General features: G+C 50.6%; 1 protein-coding gene across 1 annotated transcript in view; it reads left to right on the top strand.

The window, feature by feature from the left end:
• The window catches only part of DNAH9 (dynein axonemal heavy chain 9), a 180,063-nt gene that overhangs the window by 51,057 nt on the left and 101,631 nt on the right, over window positions 1-27,375 (top strand). Inside the window, exons 29-39 of the mRNA XM_017835980.1 lie at window positions 235-400; window positions 2,043-2,145; window positions 3,102-3,341; window positions 7,608-7,775; window positions 8,027-8,223; window positions 11,410-11,576; window positions 14,162-14,281; window positions 17,944-18,086; window positions 18,574-18,735; window positions 20,016-20,249; window positions 25,960-26,220. Coding sequence (XP_017691469.1) covers window positions 235-400; window positions 2,043-2,145; window positions 3,102-3,341; window positions 7,608-7,775; window positions 8,027-8,223; window positions 11,410-11,576; window positions 14,162-14,281; window positions 17,944-18,086; window positions 18,574-18,735; window positions 20,016-20,249; window positions 25,960-26,220 — 1,961 coding nt within the window. The remainder of the gene's footprint in view (window positions 1-234; window positions 401-2,042; window positions 2,146-3,101; window positions 3,342-7,607; window positions 7,776-8,026; window positions 8,224-11,409; window positions 11,577-14,161; window positions 14,282-17,943; window positions 18,087-18,573; window positions 18,736-20,015; window positions 20,250-25,959; window positions 26,221-27,375) is intronic.

The following is a 27,375-nucleotide window of genomic DNA, read 5'->3' as shown; positions in this document are numbered from 1 at the left end:
GCCCCTTGAAGGGCTCCTAGGTGCTCCATAAGCACAGCCTGGGGACAGCCACTGTCCTGTGCCAAGACCAGCTCTTCCTCCCCAGAGAGCACCGAACAGCCTAGATGGATCCGAGGGGGCCACAGGCTTCCCCCTCTGCCTGCCCGGACCCTGCCTGCCCTCACAGAGCTGGGCTCCTGCTGGAGCTGCTCACACTGGGCTGAGGAATCATTTCTATTTCCCTCTGCCCAACAGGTGTGCTGGAGAAGCCTCTGGACAAGAAGGCTGGCAGGACCTACGGCCCCCCAGGCACCAAGAGGCTCGTGTACTTCATCGACGACCTCAACATGCCCCAGGTGGACACGTATGGGACAGTGCAGCCCCACACCCTGCTCAGGCAGCACCTGGACTATGGACACTGGTAGGAGGCTTGGGGGCCAAGACCTTTTCATCCAGCTCTGCTGTTGGGGATGGAGTTTGAGAGGAAGTCACAGTGTGGATCCCTCTTCCCATCCCATGTTGGCCGCGGCATCTGGCTGGGCTGGAGCTTGCTGGGAGGCTCTGGGTGAACAGGCCATTGTGCACCCTCAGGGTGTCCCCTGTCCCCAGCAAACACACTCCCTGCCTGGCTGAGGGAGCTTCACTCCACCCCTGCTCAGTCTCGTGACTGATCCCAGTGCAAAGCCTGCAAGGCTCAGCCTGAGCCCTGCCGTGCTGAGAGTGGGGAAAGGACATGGATTGGCCTCAGCTGGGATGACCCACCCCTGCTGTGAGCACCTGAGGCTGTTTTCAGTTAGGCAGCAGCAAACAGGCATTTTCCAGGCACAGGTAATTTGAAGGAAAACCACTGACAGTGCTTTGGAAGGAGATTGGTGCGTTTGACACCTCAGCCAGCAGTGCTGTGTGGGACAGGGATACTCCTAGCTCTCCCACAGAGAATACAGGGAAAGGACTTGGAGCAATTCCAAGTCTCCTCAGTTGTGTGTGTGCCTGACCTTGGCCAAAAGCTTCCCAAGTACAGGGACAGTGGGGTGGAGGCAGAAATTTGGGGCTGTGGGTGTTGGGAAGGTTGGGCAGAAAGAGAGCTTAGGGGGGGGTGTATGGGAGCACTGACAAGTGGGGGACACCCTGTGCCCCCTTGTCCCTCCCAGGCTCTCCCGAGCTCTCTAACCCCTCTTGGCAGTGCCCCTCAGGCGTTGCCCCCTCGGTGGTCCCACTCACAGCCCATCAGGGTGCAGCTCACCCAGGGTGGTGAGCAAGGAGAGGGGCACAGCTCCCTGTGCTCTTGGGCTGGCCTGGCCCAGCAGTGACCCTGAGCTCTGCTCTGGGGGCTGTACCCCAGCTCTTCCAGCAGCCCCCCCATCCTTCCCCATGGGCAGTGCTGGGCAGCCCTCCTACCCCATCCCAGGCTGGCCCAAACCAGAGGCACTCCTGGGATTTCCCACAATTTCCACACCAGTGATGGGTCTGACCCGAGGGCTTTGCTCAGTGGTTGTTACCAGCTGATGGAAATACCAGCTACAGGATATCCTCCAAGAGCAGAACTGAGGGGAGACCTCAGTGCAGTTCCACCTTCCTGGGCAGGGGCAGAGGAGGGGCAGGGACTGAGCTCTGCTCTGGGGGGACCAGGGACAGCAGCCAGGGAATGGCTGGAGCTGTGTCAGGGCAGGCTCAGGTTGGATCTCAGGCAAAGGTTCTTCCCCCAGAGGCTGGTTGGGCACTGCCCAGGCTCCCCAGGGCAGTGGGCACAGCCCCAAGGCTGCCAGAGCTCCAGGAGGGTTTGGCTGATCCTCTGGGGCACAGGGGGTGACTCTTGGGGATGGGCCTGTGCAGGGCCAGGAGTTGGACTCGATGATCCTTGTGGATCCCTCAACTCAGCTTATTCCATGATTCTGTGACTCTCTGTGCAGAAATGCAGCAGCTCTGGGCCCCGCCCTGGTGAGGGACAGGATGTGACTCCCCTGAATGTGTCCCCTGAAGCCACGGGGACACTGGGAGCCCCCAAGCAAGCTCCAGGGGGTGGCAGCAATGGTCACCATCCATGGCTTTTGCTTTGCCCAAAGGTATGACCGGACCAGGCTGTCCCTGAAGGAGATCACCAATGTGCAGTACGTGTCCTGCATGAACCCCACTGCAGGGAGCTTCACCATCAACCCCAGGCTGCAGGTAAAGCCCCGCACGATGGCACTGCCCTGGGGTTGGCTTTGGGTGGAGTGTTCAAGATGAGGCTCAGGGAGAACCTCTGGCAGATCCTGATGTGATTTGATCAGTAGAAACATGCTGGATTTGTTGAGCAACTAACTCCTGATGGAGAGGCAGCAAACTTGCTGCCTTTTTCTCTTCTTTGTGTTTCCTCTCATTCTGCTGCTCAGTGGGAGGAAGAAGTCCCAGGTTCCTGGCCAGCCACACCCACTGTCAGGAAGCCTTCTGATTCAGACAGGCACATTCTACCTTCATTAAGGTGATATTTACCTCTGGGCCATAATTCATTAAAGCTTTTTGGTGGTCAGGCACTGGAACTGGCTACCCAGGGGAATGGGGCCACCATCCCTGGAAGTGTCCAAAGATGAGTAGATGTGGCCCTTCACCGTATGGTTTAGTGGGGATTTGGGAGTTGGTCAAAGGTTGAACTTAATGATCTTGGAGGTCTTTTCCAACATTAATGATTCTATAATCTCCTTGCTCTTTGTAAGTTCCAAATCAATAAAGGGTCTTCTGAGAGGTGGCATCTTCCAGGGGCTGCTCCTACCAGAGACAAGACTGGGCTTCATCAGGGGTCAGTGGGACCTTCAGACCTTTCAGCTCTTCACTGGACTGAGCTTGCAGTGTAGCCATTGTGAAATGCCATTGGAAATCCCTTGTTCAGTGAGCAAAAGGTGTCACTTGTCAACTGTCCTCTGCTGGGAAATTGGAAGGGGGAGATAGTTCTGGTGGGATCATAGAGCATCCCAGGTTGGAAGGGACCTCGAAAGATCATCTGGGCCAACCTTGCCTGGGAAGTGGAGCCTGGAGTAGTTTATCCAGCACTGTGTCCAAGCACATCAAGTCCTCACAAGGCATTTGAGTTGGGAGCTCACTGCCCATCTCTCTGACCTTTCTGTGTCTCCCTTTCTCCTCCTCAGCGTCACTTCTGTGTCTTCGCTCTCTCCAACCCTGACCAGGATGCCTTGACCAGGATCTACAGCACCATTTTAATGCAGCATCTGACCAGTGGGAATTTCTCGGAGGCTGTGCAAAAATCAGCCCAGCAGCTGATTGCCCTCGCCCTGGGGCTGCACAGGAGGGTGGCTGCCACCTTCCTGCCAACAGCTGTCAAGTTCCACTACGTTTTCAATCTGAGAGACTTCTCCAACATCTTCCAAGTAAGTGCAGTCCCTGTCTGTGGCACTTGGAGCTTGTTCCAGTGCCACGGGAGGCTGTGGACCTGTGTCCCTCTGCCCCTTGGTGAACAAAGCACAGTGTCCCACCCAGCAATTTCTGAGTAAAAGGGATGACCTTGGGCCATTCCCTAATTCCTGCCTGTTTTTGAGTGGGTTCCAGAGCCACCACCCATGACTTTGAGGAACATCAGTTAAAAGCTTATTTGCTTTCCAGCCTCCTCTGGTCAATGGACAGGGATACACAGTTCCAGAAGGAGGTGTGGGTTTTAGGGGGGGTTGAAGTGTTCTCTGGCTGGAGAAGGAACCATCTGGAGGGAGCTTTGGGCTCCCAGTCTCAGCCCTTCATGCAGTGGCTGTTGGTGAGTGTGATGGAACTGGGCTTGTCTTTGTTAGTCTCAGCTCCACTCATGTGAGTGTGGGATCAATGGCACCTCTCCACCACACAGGGACATCATTTACTGTGTGGAGCAGCCAGTGCCTAATTTGTGGGCTGCTGGCCCTGAAGAGAGGAGAGCAGTGTCTGCTTCAGCTGCTCTGCCAGAGCCAGGACAGCTTGGTGGTCTGTACTGTCATGTCCTCTCAAGTGCTCAGCATTGTATGTGCAGGATGGCATTTAAAGAGCTGATAAATCACTCCAAACCAGCTTTGACTTAATCACTGAAACTGAATTACCAGCCACTGTACCAAAGGGAAGTTGTCCAGCTTTAGAAATGTTTTCTTCCATCACTGGAGAGATCCTGGTTTTGTATTTTCCCCAGCAATCTCATGCATTGAAGCAGTAGATGTTACTGCTCAAAAAGCCTTTCAGAATTTCAGGCTGATTAACGAAATTACAGAAATTTCTCAGCAGCCAAATCAAGGGATTTGAAACACCATAACCTGTTCTAAACCCCCAGCTGGTAATTTGTCACTATCCTTGTTAACATCTGTTTTACAAAGCAGGTGCTGGAAGTTCAATGCCTTGTGTCTGGTCCATCAGACAAGAGCTGAAAGAATGACAGGACATGGGAAATCCAAGAACAGGACCTTGAACAAGTTAATAACTCCACTGTGTCAGAAAGGAATCAGACCTGTCACTTGTGCTCAGCTGAACAGCAGCCCTGATGTGAGATGTGGGTCATGTAAAATCCTGGCTTCCAGTTAATCTGGGCTTTGAAAGGCACAGAGAGGGAACAGAAGCATTTCAATGGGAAGCTTTAATCTGAGCTGTTGTCTGCTTGAAAGAAGCCAAGGTTATGGGGTGTTAGAAAACGTCCTGCCAGATCCTGGGGCTGGGCCAGAGAGTAGGAGCAGTGACAGGAATTGTTCCTCATTCTACTGCTTTTCATGGAGATTATGGGAAAAAACCAGGCTGAGGTCAGGTCCTGCCCTGCCAGAGCCACCACAGCCTGTCCCTGGTGGGACAGGGATGGGTGACAGTGACAGGACAAGTGGGTCCTGCTGGGATGATGAGCATATTCCCTGTTCTGTGCCAAATAGTCCTCATCTCCTGGGGTGTCCGTTCAGCCTCTGAGGAACCATCACTCAGCATTACCCTGCAGGGAATCCAGAGCTGGTGAGTCCCAGGTGGAGGCTGGTGGTTCCCAGAGCCTGGTGTGACCCCCCACACCCCAACAGCCACAGTGGCCCTGCTGCAGAGTCCTTTGTCATCACCAGGGACAGATCCTGGTGGTGCCAGTTGTCCCTGAGTCAGCAGTGCCCTGGCAGCCAGGAGGGCCAACCCTGTTCTGGGGCATCAGGGAGGGGATTGTCCCGCTCTGCTCTGCCCTGGGGTGGCCTCACCTCAACATTGGGGCAGTTTGGGGGGACACAATGGAAGGAAGAGATGGAGCCATTAGAGAGTGTCCAAAGGAGGGTAATGAAGATGGGGAAGGGCCTGGATTTGAAGGTGTGTGAGGACACTGAGGGCACTTGGTGTGTTCAGCTGGGAAAGAGGCTGAAGGGAGACCTCATTGCAGTTCCAACTGCCTGGGCAGGAGTAGAGGAGGGGCAGGGACTGAGCTCTGCTCTGGGGGGACCAGGGACAGCAGCCAGGGAATGGCTGGAGCTGTGTCAGGGCAGGCTCAGGTTGGATCTCAGCCAAAGGTTCTTCCCCCAGAGGCTGGTTGGGCACTGCCCAGGCTCCCCAGGGCAGTGGGCACAGCCCCAAGGCTGCCAGAGCTCCAGGAGGGTTTGGCTGATCCTCTGGGGCACAGGGGGTGACTCTTGGGGATGGGCCTGTGCAGGGCCAGGAGTTGGACTCGATGATCCTTGTGGGTCCCTTCCAACTCAGCATATTCTGGGATTCTGCTATATTTGGTATTATTGTCTCAAGAAGCCTCAGCACAGCAGAGAGGGCTTTGTGACCAGTTTCTGGCCTTCCTGGCGAGGAGGAGAAGCTGAGAGCTGAGAGATTTGGCTGAAATGCAACCTGAGGACTCTCCAGGCAGCAGGATAACTGGACTGACGTGGCACAGGACAAGGGATTCTCCACCCTCTCTTTTTCTTTGTTTTCTTCTAATGTTGGCACCACATCCGTCCCAGATGCAGTGGCCCATGGCCATGTGTCCCTTGTGCATCCCAGACACAGATGTTATGGCTTCTCCTGGAAGCTCACCACCCATGGAGGACCCCATTGCTCCAAGGGGATGGAGCTGGTTGTGTTGGTGGAAGAGCCTGGTCACTGTTGAGGAGTGAGGAGGGTGGGTTTGCAGAGTGAGAAAAGGGGAGATGTTCAGTGAGTAAGTGATTTCAGATTTAGGAGGTGTGGATTTTCTTGCCCCTGAAGCCTTACACGTGCTTGCATCAAAAACACAACAGCTTTTGTGGCATGGGGGGTCTTCAGACTCAGTCCCTTTAGAGAGACTCTAGAGGGACTGAGTGATTTTTAATTTTTATTTTAACCAGTTTAAGGCTCAATGGTTTTCTCCTTCCTCCCTTTTATTTGTCAGCTCTTCTCACTATTTTTTTTTTCTGAAATAAATAGAATACTTTGGCAACTGTAATGACAGATGTGAAACACAAACAATCTGAGCTATGGACCAGTGAGCTGAGAGGGCCTGCTCTACATTGCTTTCAATGCATTTTATATTTAATGTAAAAATAATTAGATGTTAGGAATAAAAGCTGTCTGTTTAATTCATGCCATTGAAAACCCTGTGTGCTGTTAATAGGCTTAGTATAGGCAACACCTCTTTGAAATATAATTCTTCTATGCATTTTAATAGAGTTGATAGTAAACATACTGTGCTAAGCAGACAGCAACTGATATTTCCTGCAGGCAGAATGCACCTAATTAAAATTAATTGATTTAAAAAAAACACCACCACTATCATTTCCAAACTATTTTTCCTTCTTTACAAAGCACCCATGGTGTGGGGTCAGGATGAAAAAGCTGCACGTCTGGGCTGGGCCTGACCTTGGATGGTCCCTGTGCTGAGAGCAGGACCCCCAGCCCAGCCAGGAGGAGGTTGGGAGGAGGGTCAAAATGGGTGTGATGAGTATAAATATTCAAAAGAATGTGGGGAATAGGCACCCCCACAGTGTGGGCAGCAGGTGAGGAAGGTGATTCTACCCCTCTCCTCTGCTTTAGTAAGACCCCACCTGTTGCACTGTGTCCAGCTCTGGGGTCCCCAGCATGGGAAGGACCTAAAGCTGTTGCAGCCAGTCTGGAGGAGGCCACAAAGATGATCAGAGGGCTGGAACAGCTCTGCTGTGAGGAAAGGCTGAGAGAATTAGGATTGTTCAACCTGGAGAAGAGAAGGCTCCAGGGAGACAGGGTGCAGCCTTCCAGTGCCTGAATGGAGAGGGACTTTGCACAAGGGCGTGTAGTGATAGAACAAGGAGGAATGGCCTTGAACTGAAAGACAGCAGGGTTAGATGGGATACTGGGAAGAAATCCTTCCCTGGGAGGGTGGGGAGGCCCTGGCACAGGTTGCCCAGAGAAGCTGTGGCTGCCCCATCCCTGGAAGTGTCCAAGGCCAGGCTGGATGGGGCTTGGAGCAACCTGGGCTAATGGAAGGTGTCCCTGCCCAGGGCAGGGAGTGGGACAGGATGATCTTTAATGTCCCTTCCAACACAAACCATTCTGGGATTCCATGATAATTGGCTTTGGGAGATTTTGGGTACCAAAGGGCACGTTCTCCAGAGGCTGTTCACTCGGGAGCTCAGTTGCAGGTTGCTGTGAGGGTGACTCAGCCACACTCCAGCTCGATGGGTGAGGTCCCTCGGGTCAAGCTTGGGTTTCCTGACTGTCTTTGCTCTCTACAGGGCCTCCTGTTCTCTACCCCTGGATGTCTGAAGGAACCCCAGGACCTGGTGAAGCTCTACCTGCACGAGTCCAACCGGGTGTACCGGGATAAGATGGTTGAAGCAAACGATTATGGTACCTTTGATAAAATCCAGAGGGAGATGGTGAAGAAATTCTATGATGTAAGTGTTGAGGTGTAACTCTGATGATAACATGTCATAGAACCACAGGATGGGTTTATTTGAAAGGAAGTCACTATCAGGGATTTTCCTTTCCCCCCCTTTCTCTCTTGTCCCTCTTTCCTCTTTGCAGACTATAGTTGCAGGTGCAACTGTATGGACATGGAAAGGCTGGAATGCCATACTTCCCTTGGCAGGGGGCACAGAGCTGCACTGGGGTTTCTATACTTCATATACACATTTTTTTCTCTCTTTTACAGGACATGGAAGAAACTTTAGAGCAGACCAAGCACATGAATATTTTTTGCCATTTTGCTAAAGGCACTGGGGAACCTGGGTACAGGCCAATCCCAACCTGGGAGGAGCTGAACCAGATCCTCGTGGAAGCCTTGGATAACTACAATGAAGTCAACGCTGCCATGAACCTGGTGCTGTTTGAGGATGCCATGTGCCACGTGTAAGGGGATTTTCTGGCTTTATGGTCTTGCCATAGCATTTGTGTGTGCAGATTGTTTCGTGGAGTTTCCTGAAGGATGGAGGGAGATGGATCGATGGGCCAAGGCCAGTGAAATGGGGTTCAACAAGCCCAAGAGCCAGGTCCTCACAAAAACCCCATGGAATGCTCCAGGCTTGGGGCAGAGCAGCTGGAAAGCTGCTGGTGGGAAAGGCCCTGGGGGTGCTGGTGACAGGGGCTGGACATGAGCCCAGGTGAGCCCAGGTGGGCAAGAGGCCAATGGCCCCTGGGCTGTGCCAGCCATGGGGTGTCACAGCCCCAGGGCAGGGACTGTCCCTGTGCTGGCACTGCTGGGGCACCTCCAGTGCTGGGGCAGCTCTGGGCCCTCAGACAAGAGAGACATTGAGGGGCTGGAGCGTGTGCAGGGAAGGGAACGGAGCTGGGAAGGGGCTGGAGCAGCAGGAGCAGCTGAGGGAGCTGGGGGGGCTCAGCCTGGAGCAAAGGAGGCTCAGGGGGGACCTTCTGGCTCTGCAACTCCCTGACAGGAGGGGGGAGCCGGGGGAGGGTTGGGCTCTGCTCCCAGGGAACAAGGGACAGGAGGAGAGGAAATGGCCTCAAGTTGTGCCAGGAGAGGTTAAGATGGGATATCAAGGAATATTTCTTCACTGAAAGGATTTCAAGGCCTCTCACAGGCTGCCCATGGAGTGGTGGAGTCACCATCTCTGGAAGTGTTCAAAAAACATGTGACTATGACACTTGAGGACATGGTTTAGTGGTGAACATGTGGTGGTGCTGGGTGGGCAGTTGGTCTTGATGATCTTAAAGGTGTTTTCCAACCTTATCAATTCCATGATTCTGTGCTGATTACAGCTGATGGAGCTGGAGGTGTGATGAAGCTTCACCTGCCCGTGTGGTGTGATGGAATCTTTGGCTCTTGATGCTCTGATATGGCACAAACATTTATCACACATGACAACCTTTAAGGGCTTTATTGTCTTCCCTTGACATCCAGCACAGAACTGGTTGTACTGGGATTTCCCCAAGTGCTTTGACAACTGGTTTAGAGCCATGTTTACACAGGTTCTTAGTGGGATTTTCCAATGAATATAAAGTAAGATTATGTGCATTCAGGCTATTAGTTTGAAAGGGTGGAGGCATTTAAACTGCTTTAATCTTTTGGTAAATCCACTTGCATTTAGGTGCCTGGAGGTGCAGATGGATTCCTGTTGGAAATTGGACATGTGGGACTGTGTGAAAATAACAAGCCTCCTGTTGATCATTAGGAAGGTGTTTCCATACCTGGGGTATAGTGAGGTGCACCCCCAGCTTTTAAACACAGCCTGTGGGAATCCCAGCAGAGACAGAGTCATTTCTGGGTGCTGAAATGCAGAGCTGGCCTTGCATCACTTCAGAACATGGACCTACCCTGACAATCAGAGTTGTAACTGATTTTGTATGAAAACATTGGCCCAAGAGGTGCAGATTTGGGACTCTAAGCTGGAGGGAAGGCAGTGTCCTGCTGCACACCCGGGAGGGGGGGTTCAATTCTCATTGGACCTGGCAGCCTAATGTGGCTGCTGTCATGCAAATTAAATATATATATATATATATTTATTTATTTATATATGTGCTACTCCTGTTAACAAACTGCTTACCCATGTCTGTTCCCAAAGCTCCCAACTTGTCCCTTTTTCCAATGGCCTGGGGCACCTTTTCCCTGGCACTCTGGGCATTCATTCACTCTTCTGCATTAATGGGTCACATGCACCCTGATGTCCCCAAGCATTTCTGCTTGCATTGCTTGCAGACAGCTCACAGGAATATTAACCCTGTGCTCCTCTTGCATTTTACATAAATTAGAATTTGTCACAAAACACTGCACTATCCCTCTAGTTAATTCTGGGGATAATCGTGAAGGCAAGTGTTGAGTATCCAGCAGGATTTCACTGGAGGCAGGGAATTCCATTAATTGCATTTGGAAGTTGCATTTGGCTGAAATACACAACTTCTTCCATCTCAAACTGCTTCAGAATGTCAGCTTGAATTTGCTGAAGGTTTTCAGTTGAGAGAAAAAAAAGAAGAAAAAAGGAATTTTGAGGACTTTATCTGTGTAGGGATGTGGGAGATACCTGTGAGTCACTCCAGGGACCACAGTGGCATCCTTGGGCAGAGCTGGCCTGGGGAATTGAGAGCAGGAATGCTAAAGCTCTCCTCACAGGTTGGATTGCTTTTAGGGGAATAATTTCATAGATATTATTAAATTATAATTATAAAATTATAAAAAGTCATTTGGAGTCTGTGCATAGATCATAAAATACTTGAGCTGTAATAAAGCAATGCAGTGTTTCTCACAGTCTTATTTGAAAAATAATTATATTAGTATAGGGAAATAGTGAAGAGAGCTGAATAAAGACAGTGCTGAATAAAGGCAGAAATAAAAGAGGGGAACAGTCCTTGAGTTTCAGACACAGAACAGTGAGGGTTCCACAACTAAATTCCTCTGGACCCTCCTTACCTGAGGTGTATTGACACGTGGCAGTGTCAGAATTTGCTTAAAGAGCACCAAAGGGAGGCAGACAGAGTTCACTGTGTGACACTCAGACAGGACAAGTGACCAGACCCAGAAAATAACAGCAAGTTCATTTTAAGAATAAGAAAATGTCACTCTGAAGTAGTGGTGGTTTACCTAAGGAACAAGGACTGTGTTGTCCAGCAAGGTTTTGTGCCATTCCAGGCACATGTGAATATTCTGTAATGCACAGCAGGACTCCTCACCAAGCACAAACCACAAATGCCTGGAGAAGAGAGGCCTTTCCTGGGGAGCTGTATCAGAGCTTTGACTTCTGTTCTCAGGTGTTGCATGTCAATGTATTGTCCTTTCTCCCCTTGCCCTCCCTGCAAAGATATCCAGACCTTCACTTTGACACAGTTCTGTCCAGCAGGACTTGGCAGGTGGAAAAAAATTGGGCACAATCTGAATTGCCACCACACTGGGGTTTTTTCATCAGCAATGTCCTCTGTGGGTCTCAACAGAACTGGGGATCGATTGCTGACATGGCTGTGAGATTGACATTTTTCATCCCACTCAGAATACAATTTCTTAGTGAATAAAATATGTATTGAAAAGCACCGGGCAGAGAAATAGAAAAATACTTCTATTAATGAGAGATTTTGTGTCCCTCAATTCAGCTGCCGCATCAACCGCATCCTGGAGTCCCCCCGAGGGAACGCGCTCCTGGTGGGCGTGGGAGGCAGTGGGAAGCAGAGCCTGACCCGGCTGGCAGCATTCCTGAGCTCCCTGGAGGTCTTCCAGATCACCCTGAGGAAGGGGTATGGCATCCCTGACCTGAAGGTAGGTGGCTTTTAAGGCTGAGCTGGAGGGGAAGGAAATAAAGAGCAGAACTTGCCCTGAAAACTTTGTCTTGTTGAATGTTGAAAAACAGCACTGTGGAGATGACACGGGGCTGGACATGAGCCCAGGTGAGCCCAGGTGGGCAAGAGGCCAATGGCCCCTGGGCTGTGCCAGCCATGGGGTGTCACAGCCCCAGGGCAGGGCCCGTCCCTGTGCTGGCACTGCTGGGGCACCTCCAGTGCTGGGGCAGCTCTGGGCCCTCAGACAAGAGAGACATTGAGGGGCTGGAGCGTGTGCAGGGAAGGGAACGGAGCTGGGAAGGGGCTGGAGCAGCAGGAGCAGCTGAGGGAGCTGGGGGGGCTCAGCCTGGAGCAAAGGAGGCTCAAGGGGGACCTTCTGGCTCTGCAACTCCCTGACAGGAGGGGGGAGCCGGGAGGAAGTCAGGCTTTGCTTGAAGGGAACAAGGGACAGGAGGAGAGGGAACGGCCTCAAGCTGCTGTGGGGAGGGTCAGGTTGGGTGTTGGGGAAAACTTCTTCATGGAAAGGGCTCTCCAACCCTGGCACAGCTGCCCAGGGCAGTGGTGGAGTCCCCATCTTTGGAGGGATTTAAAAGTCGTGTGAATGTGGCACTTGGGGACGTGGGTCAGTGGTGGCCTTGAGTGTGGGGGGAACAGTTGGATATGATGAACTTGGAGGGCTTTTCCAACCTGAATGGTTCTGTGATCCTGAGGTACTGGAACACTCCAGACAGAGTCCTGTGGGGAGGAGCAATGCTGCTCCTAATGCCTTGCTGAAGTGTGTCTGCACAGGGTGCAGCCCCCTGGTGTCTTCTGCCAGTGCTCCGAGCTGGCCAGGCCTGAGAACATTCCAGACCAGCCTTGAGTGTCAGCTCTGAGCTGGGCTAATGAACCCTAGATATTTCTAGTTAAACCAGGGTGTGGTAATGAGCTCATCTGTGAGGTGCCCATTGTGGAGTGATTTGGAGGTGGAAAAGGAGCAAGCAGAAAATCCCAATCCCAAATCAGATCCATTTCCTCCTCTGGTATTTTCTATGTGGAAGGGACTGAGTGGATTGTGGATGGTTCACTAAAGACCTGCTTATATTTATGCACAGGCCAGTGAGCTTAGGAGTTATAAATTAACATTTTGGGTTGTCATTGGAAGGTTTTTAAGGTTTTATAGCTGCTGGCAAAATGATTTGCATTACAAATGTTGTGAAAACCACCACCACAGTAACTTCACTCCCTTCTGCTGGGAGATGCAACAGCCAATGACTCCAGGTTCCTTCCCCATCAGTGGCACAGCCTGATGACCTGTGTTTGTGTCCAGGTTGTTTCCATCACGTCACACAAGCCTGTCCCACCATCCACTGGATATTTTCAGCTCTCCTATGTTTTCAGCCCAACTCCTGGGATTTTCCAGCTCCTACCTCCCATTTCCTGTGGCAGCCTGAGCCCGCAGCTGGGAATAGAGCTCAATACCAGCTTTAATCAACTTGTTTTCAAAGCATCTCTTTGCTTCTCTGCCTCTGGAGGTGGGAGATAATTTGATGTTCCCTTCACTCTGTATTCATCTTCAAAAAATTTATGAATCACAGACTGGTTTGGGTTGGAAGGGATCTTAAAGACCACCCAGTCCCCCCTTCTGCCACGGGCAGGGACACCTTCCACCAGCTCAGGTTCCTCCAAGCCCCGTCCAACCTGGCCTTGGACACTTCCAGGGATGGGGCAGCCACAGCTTCCCTGGGCAACCTGTGCCAGGGCCTCCCCACCCTCACAGTCAGGAATTTCTTCCTAAGGTGAAATACAGTGTAATTTTTTTTTCTTAGCTATAGAAGAGCAAGATGATGACAGCTCCCCCATCTGCCATTGGCCCTTCCCACTTTTATCATCCGTCTAATCCAAATTTCCAGTGATCAAAGTAGCAAATTGGGTTTTTTTGGAAAAACCATGTGTGTTTGCTGAATTTCTAAGAGAGCTTCTGAACCCTTGTCCAGTGCACAGTCCTTCAGGATCCCTGACATCTGGTACCCTGCTTGGAGGGGTAGGAAGGAAGGAATGGAGGTTCAACTGGATGAACATCTTCTTCCAACCCAAGCTATTCTATGATGATTCAGCTCATGAAAAATTTGGATTTCACAAAGATGCTGGATGCTGTTCCCTTTGAAATAAAACTGCTATTCCATGGGAGCAGGCAGGAAAACATGAACAATCACAATCTCCACAGCCAGGGATTGCACTGGTGCCTTCAGCCACATCTCATTGACCTGTCAGTGTTTCAGCCACAGGCATTGCCCTGGTCTGGCAGTGCTGGCCAGGACCTTCTTCTGAGTTCTGTGTTAAACAGACCTGGGCATGATGTCAAGCCTTACCTGTTAATGCCTGACAATGATGGGCTGACACAGGGACCTGGAAGGCTTGGACAGGAAGGTACAGAGTGGCCCAAGTGCAGTTTCACACTAATTAATTGCAATTGCTTTGTTCTCAGTGCATGGGAAGGTTCTGAGTTATCCCGCTGGTAGCTCTGATACCCTGCCTATGCTTTGCAGAGTGTAGGGACAACCCCTCTTGCTTTCCAACCTCCAGGCAGACCTGGCAAACCTGTACCTGAAGGCTGGTGTGAAGAACACGGGTACTGTGTTCCTGCTGACGGATGTGCAGGTGGCGGACGAGCAGTTCCTGGTGCTGGTCAATGACTTCTTGGCATCAGGTACATCCCTCCTGCTTTGATTTCTCCTCTCCCCCCTTCAGTGGAGCACTTGGAGTCCTAGAATCTACAGAAGGGCAAGAATGGAATAAGCTGGAAGTTACATGGCTTAAGCCCTTGAGTAAAAGCCGTGCTGGGGCCTCCCTGGGGAGCAGCTCCATCAGCTGGGAGATTTCTTTACTTTCCCTCATATCTTGTACCCATTTTTCCATACATCATGGAATACTGCACATGGTTGTTATATGATGTGTCTGTTGGGATATTGCAGCTGAAGGATGTATCCCCAGGTGAGGAGTTTCACCTATGGATCCCATGCATCCACCTGATAAATTAAGGTTGTTCCTGGCTAGAAGAATTTACTGGAGTGTTGGGGGGAGCGAAAGGCTTAGACAAAATTTATTAGAAAAGCCCCTTCATTGAGCTACAAGGTGTAGAAAGGACCCCCTAGCTTTCTAAACTCATCAGAGAGGAGCCTGGGTGGCTGGATCCAATATCAGCCTCAGATTTTGTCCACGGTTTAAGGAATTACAGAGTTATGATTGAATCGCTTTGTCCCACAGGTTTTAATGATGTCAAATCAGATATTTTTATGTAAAGGGAATTATTTATTATGAGAAATGAACAGACAAATGAACAGATGAAAGATCTTACTCAGAATTATTTACTACAGAGTATAAAAGCTAAAAACTACTCGTGATACAGTATAAGATAGGCAAGTGCACTGTATCAAAGCAGTTCTATCAAAGCAATTGTATCAAAGCTGGCAAAAGGAAACAGTCATTAAGTAGAGATTGATGTAACTCACCACACAAGGATCCTGGGCGGATCTCTCGCTTTCACTCAGCCCCTGGGGAGTGACCATGAAGAGGCGTTGCTGCTTCACAGGAGAAGCTCCACACACTCCAAGAAAGCCTGTGGAAGAATCTGCCATATGAAAGTTGGACTGGGCTTTTATAGTTATAAAGTGATTGACTGCCAGTCACATATTCCCAGGCCAGCCAGCAGTTTTTCTGTCAAATGCTGCTTCAAAAAGCAGGGAGGGTGTTTGCAGTTAGTGAACCAGGCTGGTTTTAGCACAATTCCAGACCAAAACAGCACCATGGCACCAGTGGTAGCTCAGCACGTTGTTTGGATTCTCTGACTGGATTTGAGGCCCAAGGCAGGTAAGACCTATCAAGGCAGAGTATCCTCCTCCGTGGAGTATCTGTAAGCTGGGGATGATGCAAAGCCATGATGACCATGTCTGTGTGCATCACCTGGCTGCTTATCCCATTCCAGTCCTTCCTCTCTTGTTTTTCCAGATGCTTCTGGGTTGTTGCTCACCAAAACCATAGCAGAGCAATCAGTGTCCATGCCAGTACTCTTCTTCTCTGCAGGAGGTGGCACAGATGTGTGGTGAGCACCCACTGTGCCGGGTGTGCTGCAGCTCCCTAGGAGTGCAGGTTGTGTCACTGGTGCCTAAAAACGGCTCCAGATAAAAGCCCTAAGACTCAATCAGTGAGTTTTACCTTCCAAAGCACGCACCCAGAGTTACAAAAGCCTCTTGCTTTTATTTACTTACCTAATTAACAGTTCAAAGCATTACCTAATGCTGTTACACCCACCTTCGTCCCACCCCTGACACACCTCCCGAATTTGAGTCAGAGGTCCAGAAGACCCTTCTGTCTTCATCTTCCTCGTCTTTTCCCTTGGTCTTTGGCACACTATCATGCCCTCTGGAATGGTTTCCAGGGTTCTGAATAGCTTTGACTGGTTATATCAGGTGCTATGTCTCTTTCTCAGTATGTTTTTACAGAGAGAGAAATCTTCACCTTGTTAAAATCCCTTGTCTTTGAAATTCTCCACAAAGAATGTTAAACAGCATTTTTAGGAATTTTGTACAAAGGTACTAGCAAGCTATATTAAAGCTTATTTAATGTAGATTTTGAGGCATCATCACTGGGACTGTGGGGGACAACCAGAGTGGGCATGTTCCCCGCACTCCCTGGGAAATCACTGCCTGCCACTTGTGGCCTTGTTTATGAGCCAGGCTTAGGGAGGTACCAGCTGGTTCAGGTGCCCTCCAGGGATGGGGAGGGAGCAGGAGTCAGCAGCACAACTGATAGTTATTTGTGAATAACTCCAGAGGTGACATTTGTGGCTGTAAATTGGTGGCCAGATGGTTACAGCATCAAGCAAATGCTGCCTGTGATGAATTTGTTACCAGGAGCAAGGACAAGGGTTGTTGTGGAGGGCAGGGAGTAGCTCCCACCAGCTCCTGGTGTAAATGCACAAACACCTGATGAGTGAAGGTGAAGCTCAGGTGAGAGAGCTGGGGGTGTTCACCTGGAGAAGAGAAGGCTCCAGGGAGCCCCTTCTAGTGCCTAAAGGAGCTCCAAGAGAGCTGGAGAGGGACTTTGGACAAGGGCCTGGAGGGACAGGACAAGGGGAATGGCTTCGCACTGCCAGACAGCAGGGTTAGGTGGGATACTGGGAAGGAATTGTTCCCTGTGAGGGTGTTGAGGCCCTGGCACAGGTTGCCCAGAGAAGCTGTGGCTGCCCCATCCCTGGAAGTGTCCAAGGCCAGGTTGGATGGGGCTTGGAGCAACCTGGGCTAGTGGAAGGTGTTCTTGCCTGTGAGAGGGGGTGGAAGGAGATGAGCTTTTAGGTCCCTCCCACCCCAAAACATTCTAGGATTCTGGGATTCCTTGTCCTGCAGTGAGGGGTGGACTGAGCATCCTGGCTTTGTGGTGGCCTTTGGCAGCTTATGTGGCTTATGGGGGCTTTGAAAGGCATCAGGTTTTCCTGTGGTTGCTCTGAGGGCTGTGGGGACAGATCAAAGGTCCCCTTCCAGGGTCTGGGAGGCAACATAGAAGACTGAGACTCCCCATGAGGTGAGCGAGAGCTGCCCAGGGGGTGCTGGCTGATGGCTCTGGCTGCTCCCTGCTCTGCAGCCTCTGTTTTCTTACTTGTTTCACTTGTTATCATCATCTAGAAAGCCAGAACAGAATATAGCTTTTAGTCACTCTTATAAATGAGGAGATTTCTGAATTAATGTATTTTCTTAAGTGATTAGTGCTCATATTGATAGTATCTGACTCAATAAAAGGGATTTTAATCAAATCAGAAGCCAGAAAGGAAGCGAGTAGGTGACAAATTAAAGAAGCACTAAAAAAAAATATCTGGTTGGGTGCATTTTTGGCAATCAATTGCTTAACTATTAAATTTTAAAAATGTTTACTAGATTTCTAGCTTTTAAAATGTTTTGGTGATCTGGGAGTTTTTTGACCATGTTGGAAATGGCCCTGAACAGCTGCAGAAATTGTACATATAATTAATGCACTTGCTGAACTAAAATGATTTTATATCTTGTATAGCATATTAGGGATTTGATTATTTTATTGTAATCTAATTAGCTCTGTAGAACTAAAAAAAATGGACTTTTTGTGCTCTGACTCTATTTTATGTCCCTCTCCCCTGTGCTTTTTAAGGAAGTTTGCTTTCTTAAGTGTTTCTTTTTTAGAAGAATGACCTTCTGTGCCCCTTTGCTGCTGCTGGGGCCTGTTGGCACCTGTTTTTACCTGAGGAAGGGACTTCCCTGGGCCCCAGGAGAGGGAGGCAGCTGCTTCCCTTTGCTCTAAGAGTGCAAAAACAACCAGCCCAGTAACCCCAAACTCTTCTCTTAGGGGAAATACCAGATCTCTTCCCTGATGAGGAAGTTGAGAACATCATCAGCAGCGTGAGGAATGAAGTCAAAGGCCGGGGGTTGGTGGGCTCCAGGGAGACCTGCTGGAAGTTTTTTACAGAGCGGGCTCGGCGGCAGCTCAAGGTGAGAGGGATGGGGGAGGCCAGATCCTTCCCATCCCCCTTGGGGCAGATGTGTGGGGTGGAGATGCCTTGGGCTGCCCCATGGGGCTGCAGCCTGAAAGGCTTTGCTGCCAGGGCATGATATGAGCTGGGATTCTCCCAGCAAGGTGCTCCAAAGCATGGGGTGTGCAGTCTGTTGTCATCACTTCTGGGCCTTTAGAAAGCTTAAAGGGCTCCAGGACAGAGCTTGCCGCTCCCTTGGTTTGACCTGGACTGAGCTGGGTTCCTGGAGGAGCAGAAGAGATGCTCTATCCTGGCAAGTAGAATGGAGAGATGTGTGTTCCTGGCAAGTAGAATGGAGAGATGTGTGTCCAGTCTCTGCTGTTTGGGTGGTAACTGTGGGATCCTCCATTGGAAGTGGCTGGTGGAGTCTGGGATGGGCTGCATGGTTGGAACCCAGTGCCTCTTCCTGGCCCTGCCTCCTCCCTTCTCCTCATTGGGCTCCACAGGTTGCTCTGTGTTTTTCCCCTGTTGGCTCCAAACTGCGGCTCCGCAGCAGGAGGTTCCCGGCCCTCGTCAGCTGCACCACCATCGACTGGTTCCAGGAGTGGCCACGGGAGGCCCTGGAGTCCGTCAGCCTCTGCTTCCTGAGAGACATGGGGGCTGTGGAGGTGAGAGCTCACACAGAGTCACACAATCTACTGAGCTGGAAGGGACCCACAAGGATCATCAGTCCAACCCTCAGCCCTGCACAGGCCCATCCCCAAGAGTCACCCCCTGTGCCCCAGAGGATCAGCCAAACCCTCCTGGAGCTCTGGCAGCCTTGGGGCTGTGCCCACTGCCCTGGGGAGCCTGGGCAGTGCCCAACCAGCCTCTGGGGGAAGAACTTTTGGCTGAGATCCAACCTGAGCCTGCCCTGACACAGCTCCAGCCCTTCCCTGGCTGCTGTCCCTGGTCCCCCCAGAGCAGAGCTCAGTGCCTGCCCCTCCTCTGCCCCTGCCCAGGAAGGTGGAACTGCACTGAGGTCTCCCCTCAGTCTCCTCTGCTCCAGCTGAACACACCAAGTGCCCTCAGTGTCCTCACACGCCTTCAAATCAAGGCCCTTCCCCATCCTCCTTCCCTCCTTTGGACACTCTCTAATGGTTCCATCTCTTCCTTCCATTGTGTCCCCCCAAACTGCCCCAATGTTGCAGGTGGGGCCTGTGACACAGAGCCAGGACACCTGGGTGTCTGTCCAGAGGGGCACTGCTGGTAACACTGAAGTGCATCAAAATCAACCAAACTATCCTTGAAACAAGGTCCAGGTTTTTCAGAGAGGGACACAGATGCTGGCAGCAGTACCATGGGCACCACGCTCCTGGGCACTGATGGCATTGCCAGGGAAGGACTGCTCTGCCAGCACAAAGGCAGCTCCAATCCAGCACAGAAAATAACCTGATGCTCCTGATCACTGCAGGGAACACACACTCTGCTCTCCCCGCATGTGTCTGAGCCTCTGGAATTCTCAAGGGCAAAAATATATCAAGTTCTCATTGATGGCAACATGCTACTGGATTAAGGGAGATTAATTTCTGTTTATTTACTTTTTCTGGGAAGGATTTGGGAAGAATAAAGTCTACAATGTTTCTTTTTAGGAGTGTGCACTTTTCCCATTTGTACAGAAGAAAAGCCCAAATTTATACTTAAAAGGCTGTTATTTTGTAGAGCTGAGTGCTAGAAAAATTGCTTGGAATAAGATAATATGTGAGATAAAAAGATATAAAAAGAGGTATAAAGTACATAAGCAGACAAAGTTATTTTAGAGATAACAGTGAAAAGGGATCAGCTTAGGTGTTACTGTGCTGCAGTAGAAAGAAAAGTTACCAAATTCCTTTATATTCAGCACAGCCTTGTGTTATATATAGTTTTCTATTTAAAATAGTTTCTCCTTGTCTTCTCATCTTGCCTGTAGGATTCAGTGAAAGATTCAATAAGCAAATTCATGGCCCATGTCCACGTCAGTGTCAACGAGATGTCCCAGCTGTACCTGAGCAACGAGCGCCGCTACAACTACACCACCCCAAAGTCCTTCCTGGAGCAAATCAAACTCTACCAGAACCTGCTGCTGAAAAAGGACGAGGATTTAAAGGCAAAAACGGAGCGGCTGGAGAACGGCCTGGAGAAGCTCAACAGCACCTCTGCACAGGTAACAACCCCTGAGGGCTCCAAGGGGATGGTTTTCCTGTTTCTCTGTCAGAGACATCTCTGCATCCTGGTTTGAAGGACAATTTTACAGGCTGAGACTGTACAGGGAAAAAAAATGGTGCTGGATCCTGGCTCTAGTCTGGCTTTGGGTTCCTGGAGGAGCAGAAGTGATGCTCTATCCTGGAAAGGAGAATGGAGAGATGTGTGTCCAGTCTCTGCTGTTTAGTTGGTAACTGAAAGATCACAGTAGGTAAAATGAGATTGGAATCCAGCTGGCTGTGTCACCGTCCTTTAATGGTTAAATTTAATCTATGGTGACAAAATAGCTCATAAAATACAGGGACAATCAGTGATTTTTAGAGTTGCATCCAGGAAATCCACAATAACTTCAGCAAGACTCCTTCAAACTAAATAGTGCATGCTGTTAAAATAAGGCTGATGTTCATTTTCCCTTGCATTGTGTTATCCATCTTTAAGGAAAACTAATGCATGTCTGAAATACAGATTAGTCATCCCAAAATGCCCTTGCTAAAGAGCCACACTGGCACTGTCCCCTGGTAATGAGTAGAAGTTTTTCTGAGTATTTCCCAAACCTCTGCAGAGACACAAACTGCCTCTCAGTGCTTTGCTCTTTACATCTGTTGCTCACCTCCCATTTTTCTCTCCATTTCATATTCTATTATCTCTTACAAATGGTAAACATACAAACTTCTACAGTGGTAAATGCACCTCTCCTGAAGCTTCTTTGAAGGAAAGCAGGGGCTAATGTGAATGAAGGACTGGCTGGTCCATTCCATATATCTGCTCTGGATAGTGCTGGGGGCATAAATCATGTCTGTCACACTCCATGGGACACAGGCCTGTCTGGAGGGTGATGGATGGGCTGTGCTGGTGCCTCTCAGTGCTGACATCTCCATCTCACTTCAAACAGTTGCTTTTCTCATGGTGCAGGACAGGTCTGTGAGGACACAGGAGGAGGGACCATATGTCATGTCCCCTTTGCAGGTTTTAGCATCTTGCAGAGTCACAGAATGTGCTGAGCTGGAAGGGACCCACAAGGATCATCGAGTCCAACTCCTGGCCCTGCACAGGCCCATCCCCAAGAGTCACCCCCTGTGGCCCAGAGGATCAGCCAAACCCTCCTGGAGCTCTGGCAGCCTTGGGGCTGTGCCCACTGCCCTGGGGAGCCTGGGCAATGCCCAACCAGCCTCTGGGGGAAGAACCTTTGATTAAAACTTTCTGCCAATAACGCCAAGGTCATGGATTCAATCCCCTGTATGGGCCATTCACTTAAGAGTTGGATTCGATGATCCCCGTGTGTCCTTTCTAACTCAGAATATTCTGTGACTCTGTGTAATATCAAACCTAAATCTCCCCTGACAGAACTTCAGGTCCCAGTGTTGCAGGTGCAGAATGTTGCCCCAGGGCAGAGCAGAGCGAGACAATCCCCTCCCTGATGCCCCAGGACAGGGTTGCCCCCCCTGGCTACCGGGGCACTGCTGACTCAGGGCCAACTGGCACCACCAGGACCCCCAGGGCCCTTTCCCAGCTCTGCTTTCCAGCATCTCATTCCCAGTCTGTCTGTCCATCTGGGGTTGCCCCATCCCAGGGGCAAAATCCAGCACTTCCTCTTGTTGAACTTCCCATGGTTGGAAGCAGCTGAGGTTGAACAGGCAGGAGCAGAGAGCAGTGACAGCAGTGACACCCACCTGGGCAATGAGAACATGCCCTCACTGCACACACCTCTCACCTCCCCTCACCCGTGGAGGCCAAAGCTCTGCTGACCCGTGAGGTGCTGCTGTTGTTGATGATTCCCCAGTAGAGGACAAGATGATCTTTTTTATTGGGAGCAACTGATCTGAACCTCATCTTTGGAGAACAAGTCCCTGTAGTGTCTTTTGTGTGTTCTTCAGGCCTCTCTTCAGTGGGTGCTGTGCTGGCAGGGTTCTCACACAGCAGGTGCTGAGACAGTGGTGGAGAACTGGGGAGGCAGTGGGAAGGATGGGAAACCACAGCACCAGGGGGTCTGGGAGATTTTACTGTTGCAGAAAGGGTGAAAGGGCACAAAGTTTGTGTCTGGCTGGAGTGAGGCTTGGGGGGAGAGGTGCCTGATGGTGAAGTTGATTAAGATGCAGAGCAGTGAGGACAAATATGTCAAATTTGAATCTAAAATTAGCACTGGGGGCCTAAAATTAAACACCTTAATTATCAGATGTGCGCAATAGTCAAACTGCTCCTGATTTGAAACCAGAGTGTGGATATTCAGCACTACTGGAAATCATGCCAGTATGTTCCATCTTGAATATGGATTTAAAAGCCTGAGCTTTACATTCACCCATCAAAATGCTCAGTCTCGGGGCTGAGGAAGTGACAAGTCTTCTCACTCAGGTGTGTCATCCGCAGGTGTGCTGGTGGTGCTTGGAGTTGATCCACTGGGGGGAGGAGGGTTTTGATACCTGGGTATGACCTGGTTGTGCCCTGGGCCTGAGCACTGGTGCTCACCAGCACCGTCCTCCAGAGTCCTGTAGCTTGGATGGCATGACAATTAATGATGAGTTTATGTGTTTCTATAGACTGTGCAGTGTGGCCTCAGCACGAGGGACTGTTGTGCCAGGAGCTGCAGATACTTTTTGACTTACTGTTCCAGTTTCAAATTAATCTCTCTGCCTCCTTTAACTCTTCTCTCCCCCCAGTTTTTTTTTTCTTCTGAGATTTGTACATCTTTGTATTGTTGCTTCTACAGAAACACTTTCCATCAGCTTACAGCCCTCTCTCCCTGCAGACAGCGGTGTCCTCAGCACTCAGAAAAGCAGAAGCCTCCTTCCTATTAGGACATAATGGATTGGGAAGATGTGTGGGATGAGTCATTTGTTTTTCAGAGTGCTGTTTGCCATGGAGAGGTCAGCACTGAGATCAGAGCCCACTGCTGAGTAATTCTGAGGATGCCTTTGGTTAATATTGCATCACTGCATTCCCGATTTGAATCTGGCTTGTGCTATCAATTAATCGCTGACCTTTGTGATGTATTTTGTGTTCTTGAAACCAGGCAGGGACAATCAGATAAAATGAGTCTTCTGGGAGCCTGCCCTCCAGGTTTTCTGTTCTTTAATAATTTTTCTCATGCTGTCCTGGTGGTAGGCAACTGCTTCTCCCTTCCCTCTCCGGCTGAAGTCACAGCACATTACCCTTGAATCTCTCATTTGCTTTGCTCTTTCCCTTTCCACCTCCCATTACTAATTGCTTATCTGATTGTTCTGCACTCAGGAAGCTGCTCACAGGTTTCTCATAAAATCACAGAATCACAGAACCACAGAATGGCTGTGTTTGGAAGGACCTTAAGGATCATCTCATTCCAACCACCTTCCATGGGCAGGGACACCTTCCACCAGACTAGGTTGCTCCAAACCCCATCCAACCTGGCCTTGAACACTTCCAGGGATGGGGCAGCCACAGCTTCTCTGGGCAACCTGTGCCAGGGCCTCTCCACCCTCACAGGGAAGAATTTCTTCTCTATATTTAACCTAAATTTCCCCTCTTTCAGTCTGAAGCCATCCCATGTCCCGTCACTGCAGCCCTTGTAAATAGTCCCTCCTCAGCCTTCCTGCATTTTTAAAATGCTGACAACGTTGTAGCCAGTGATCTCCCCTTCCATCCCTGCCTGTGCTTGGCAGGGCACTCTGTTCCCCCCGGGCTGTGCTGGGCTCAGCTGACACCTGCTGCCTTTGTAAAACTGTTGAGTGCCCGTGGATTTTAATTCCCTGCTTGTTTTGTCCTGGTCATGTAAAACCCTGAAGCTGCTGTTTGTGTGTATATCCAGCACACAAAGGCTGGGTTTCAGGCAGCAGGTCCCAGGCTGTATCTGCCATCAGCAAAGCCCCCTTCAATTCCCTGCAATCCCCCAAGAGCCGGAGCTGAACAAGGAGCTGCCGCCGAGTTTGTCAAATGAGGGGATTAAGTGCTCCTGTAAGCCTGGATTTACAACCCTACCTTTGTCCTGGTGAAAGCAGCCCCACAGTGCCAGCAGCAGGGGATGGTGATGGATGAAGGGCATGCAGAGACTCCTGAGGAACTGCTCTCCACCTGAGGCCGATGCCAAAGTCAACAGTTGCAGTTTGGAGATTGCAACTTGTGCTCTCCTTTTGGTGTCAAAATGGATCTCACCAAAACCAAGGGTCTGGCTTCCCTTCTAGGGAATATTTCTGTGTAGGTAAAGATGTGCCCCAGGAGCTCTTAGTGATCCTTTAGGAGCCTGAAGATCAGGACTGTGAAAACCTCCGTGGTCTGCCCAGAGCCTGGGTAATTTCACTGACATGGGAGATTTTAGAAAGAGATTTTCTGTGTGCAAGTGGGAGCCTGTGTGACCTCCCCACCATGCAAACACTCCTGGGAGGGAGCAGCTGCTCAGTGGAGCAGTGTGTGAGGAGCTGCCACCACAGCTGTGCCTCTTGGGGACCAGCTCAGTGGGACATCCCTTCTCAGGCTCATCTGACATCACATTCAAAGCCCCTTGAGCCTTGGAGTTGGACCTGTCAGCAGATCCCAATTGTAATCTTTCTGGGTGAAAAATTATGTTAGAAAGAAATTCTTCCCTGAGAGGGTGGTGGGGCCCTGGCACAGGTTGCCCAGAGAATCTGTGGCTGCCCCATCCCTGGAAGTGTCCAAGGCCAGGTTGGACAGGGCTTGGAGCAACCTGGGCTAGTGGAAGGTGTCCCTGCCCATGGCAGGGGGTGGAACTGGATGATCTTTAAGATCCCTTCCAACCGAAACCATTCTGTGATTCTGCGACTCTGGTTCCTGGTGCACAGGTCTTCCTCAAAACCACCATGTGCTCAATCCTGCTGGTGTCAGGTTCAGAAATGAAACAAAAAATGGAGGGGGAGGCACTGATTTCTTTTCTCTGGTGACCAGTGACAGGACCCAAGGGAATGTCTGGAGCTGTGTCAGGGGAGGGTTAGGTTGGAGATTAGAAAAAGGTTCTTCCCCCAGAGGCTGGTTGGGCACTGCCCAGGCTCCCCAGGGCAGTGGGCACAGCCCCAAGGCTGCCAGAGCTCCAGGAGGGTTTGGACAATGCTCTCAGGGACAGGGTGGGATTGTTGGGGATGGGCCTGTGGCAGGGCCATGAGTTGGACTTTGGTGGTATTTGTGGGTCCCTTCCAACTCTGGAGATTCTATGGTTCTAGAATTGTATCCCAGGTCGTCTCTCTCACAAAACACTTGCCCACAGCACCTGCAGACCTCCAGACAGGGGAAATGTGACATCAGAGCTCATGTTCAAAGCTGGTGTATATGGGTTTACAATGACAGAAGCTTCCTGCAAGTGCCTGGTCTGTGATGGGGCTCCTGGGTTGTATAAAGATCACCTCAAGAATATCTTAAATGCTTCCTCCTACTTCCCATTGGATCCTGCCCAAAGCAGTGTCCGGGTTGCCTTAGTCCCTCTGTCTAGTCTCCAAGCAGAGACAGGGAGCAGGGGTGGGACAATTCCTGTAGCAGTGCATCCTGCTGGTGCTGGGATCTCCCCAGCTGGGTTCCTCACGGGGCTCCTCAGTGCTGCCAGGCTGCTTGGTGCAGCAAAGGAGAGCAGGAGTGTCCTTCCACAGCTGGAAATGTTGCTTCCCAGGGCTCTGCCTCACACACAGGCCCTCCCTGCCTTTGGGTCCCACTCAGGGCTGCCGGGGACTGTCCTGCTTCCACACGTGTCTTCCCTCCAGGTGGATGAGCTGAAGGCCAAGCTGGCAGCCCAGGAGGTGGAGCTGAAGCAGAAGAGTGAGGATGCTGACAAGCTGATCCAGGTGGTGGGGGTGGAGACGGAGAAGGTGAGCAGGAAAAAGGCCGTGGCCGACGAGGAGGAGAGGAAGGTGGCACTGATCACCCAGGAGGTGGAGCAGAAGCAGAAGGACTGTGAGGAGGATCTGGCCAAGGCTGAGCCTGCCCTGGCAGCTGCCCAGGCTGCTCTCAACACCCTCAACAAGGTAAGGTGAGGATTCCCAGGGGGATCCAGTATCTTTCTTCAGTGTTGGGGGAATGGGGCTGTGTCATCTGATGGCCCAAGTTTCTGGGCATTGTATTGTCCCTCCTCCAGGTTCTTCCCAGCTGGTTCACACTGCGTTCCTGGTGTAACTTGGAGCAGCCACGAGGCTGCACCGTGTTCCCCTTTACTCATGTCCATGGAAAGGAGCAGACAAAACCAGTCCAAAGGAAGGTGCCACTGGGGAAATGTATAACCAGGAACTAAGGACTGCTCTGATTGCAGGAGACCAACTGACTGATTTAGGAAAGACTTTTGGTACCTTGGAAGGTTTGTCCTCCAAGGTTGCTCCAGGGGTTCCCATTTGGAGCCCAACAGACAAGTACCTGCAATTTCTTTTGATCTGCAGTTCATGCAGCATCCTGGAGAACCAAACTCCCACTGCACACAAGGCACAGGGAAAATCCAGGAGCTGGAAAATCCAGGGTTGTTATTGCCATGATCACATCAAGGAATGGCACAGTCCTCCCTCAGACCATGGCTCAGTCACAGCCCTGTTGGGAGGCAGGAAGGTGACTCTGAGCCATCCAGAATCGGGGTTCTGTTGGATTAGATTTTGGGAAAGATGGGATTTTGGGTTTTGCTGCAGAGACATGTGCTTTGGCTTTGGTTCCTGGAAGGCAAAGGACTGTACAAAAGGAAGGTGTTTGTCTCTCATTGGTTTTGGTTTTGTGCTGGAGCTGTGGAGTATCTCATTAGACAAAGGTGGGGACATTTCTGGGATTCTCTCCAGGACCTGTAAAGCAGCAGTAGCAGAGCACTGGAAGCCATGGCCTCCTTTATCTGCTGATTGGAAATGCATCAGAGAGCCTGACCTGCTCTCTGACATGAATAATCAGCAATGTTTATGTGTGTATATTTAGTTTCTCCCCAATTATCTCAGGTGTCTTACTTGGACAGCACAGTTATATGCAACATTAATAGGGAAAACAGTGAGCAAAGCTGGTGAGGAGAATCCAGTAATACAGATATACTCAGCTCCCAGGGAGCTCAGTGAGGATGTGGATTTGTGGACAGTCCTGTGACACTGTCACCTGCCAGTGCAAAAGAAGAGCAGCCATGGCCATAGGGATGTGTGTCTTGTGCAGAGTGTGTGGAG

The sequence above is a fragment of the Lepidothrix coronata genome, unplaced genomic scaffold, assembly GCF_001604755.1.
Source record: "Lepidothrix coronata isolate B3197 unplaced genomic scaffold, Lepidothrix_coronata-1.0 Scaffold267, whole genome shotgun sequence".
Lineage (NCBI taxonomy): Eukaryota > Metazoa > Chordata > Aves > Passeriformes > Pipridae > Lepidothrix > Lepidothrix coronata.
Note: the sequence above shows the minus strand (reverse complement) of the source record. Positions and strands in the feature narration are given on the sequence as shown.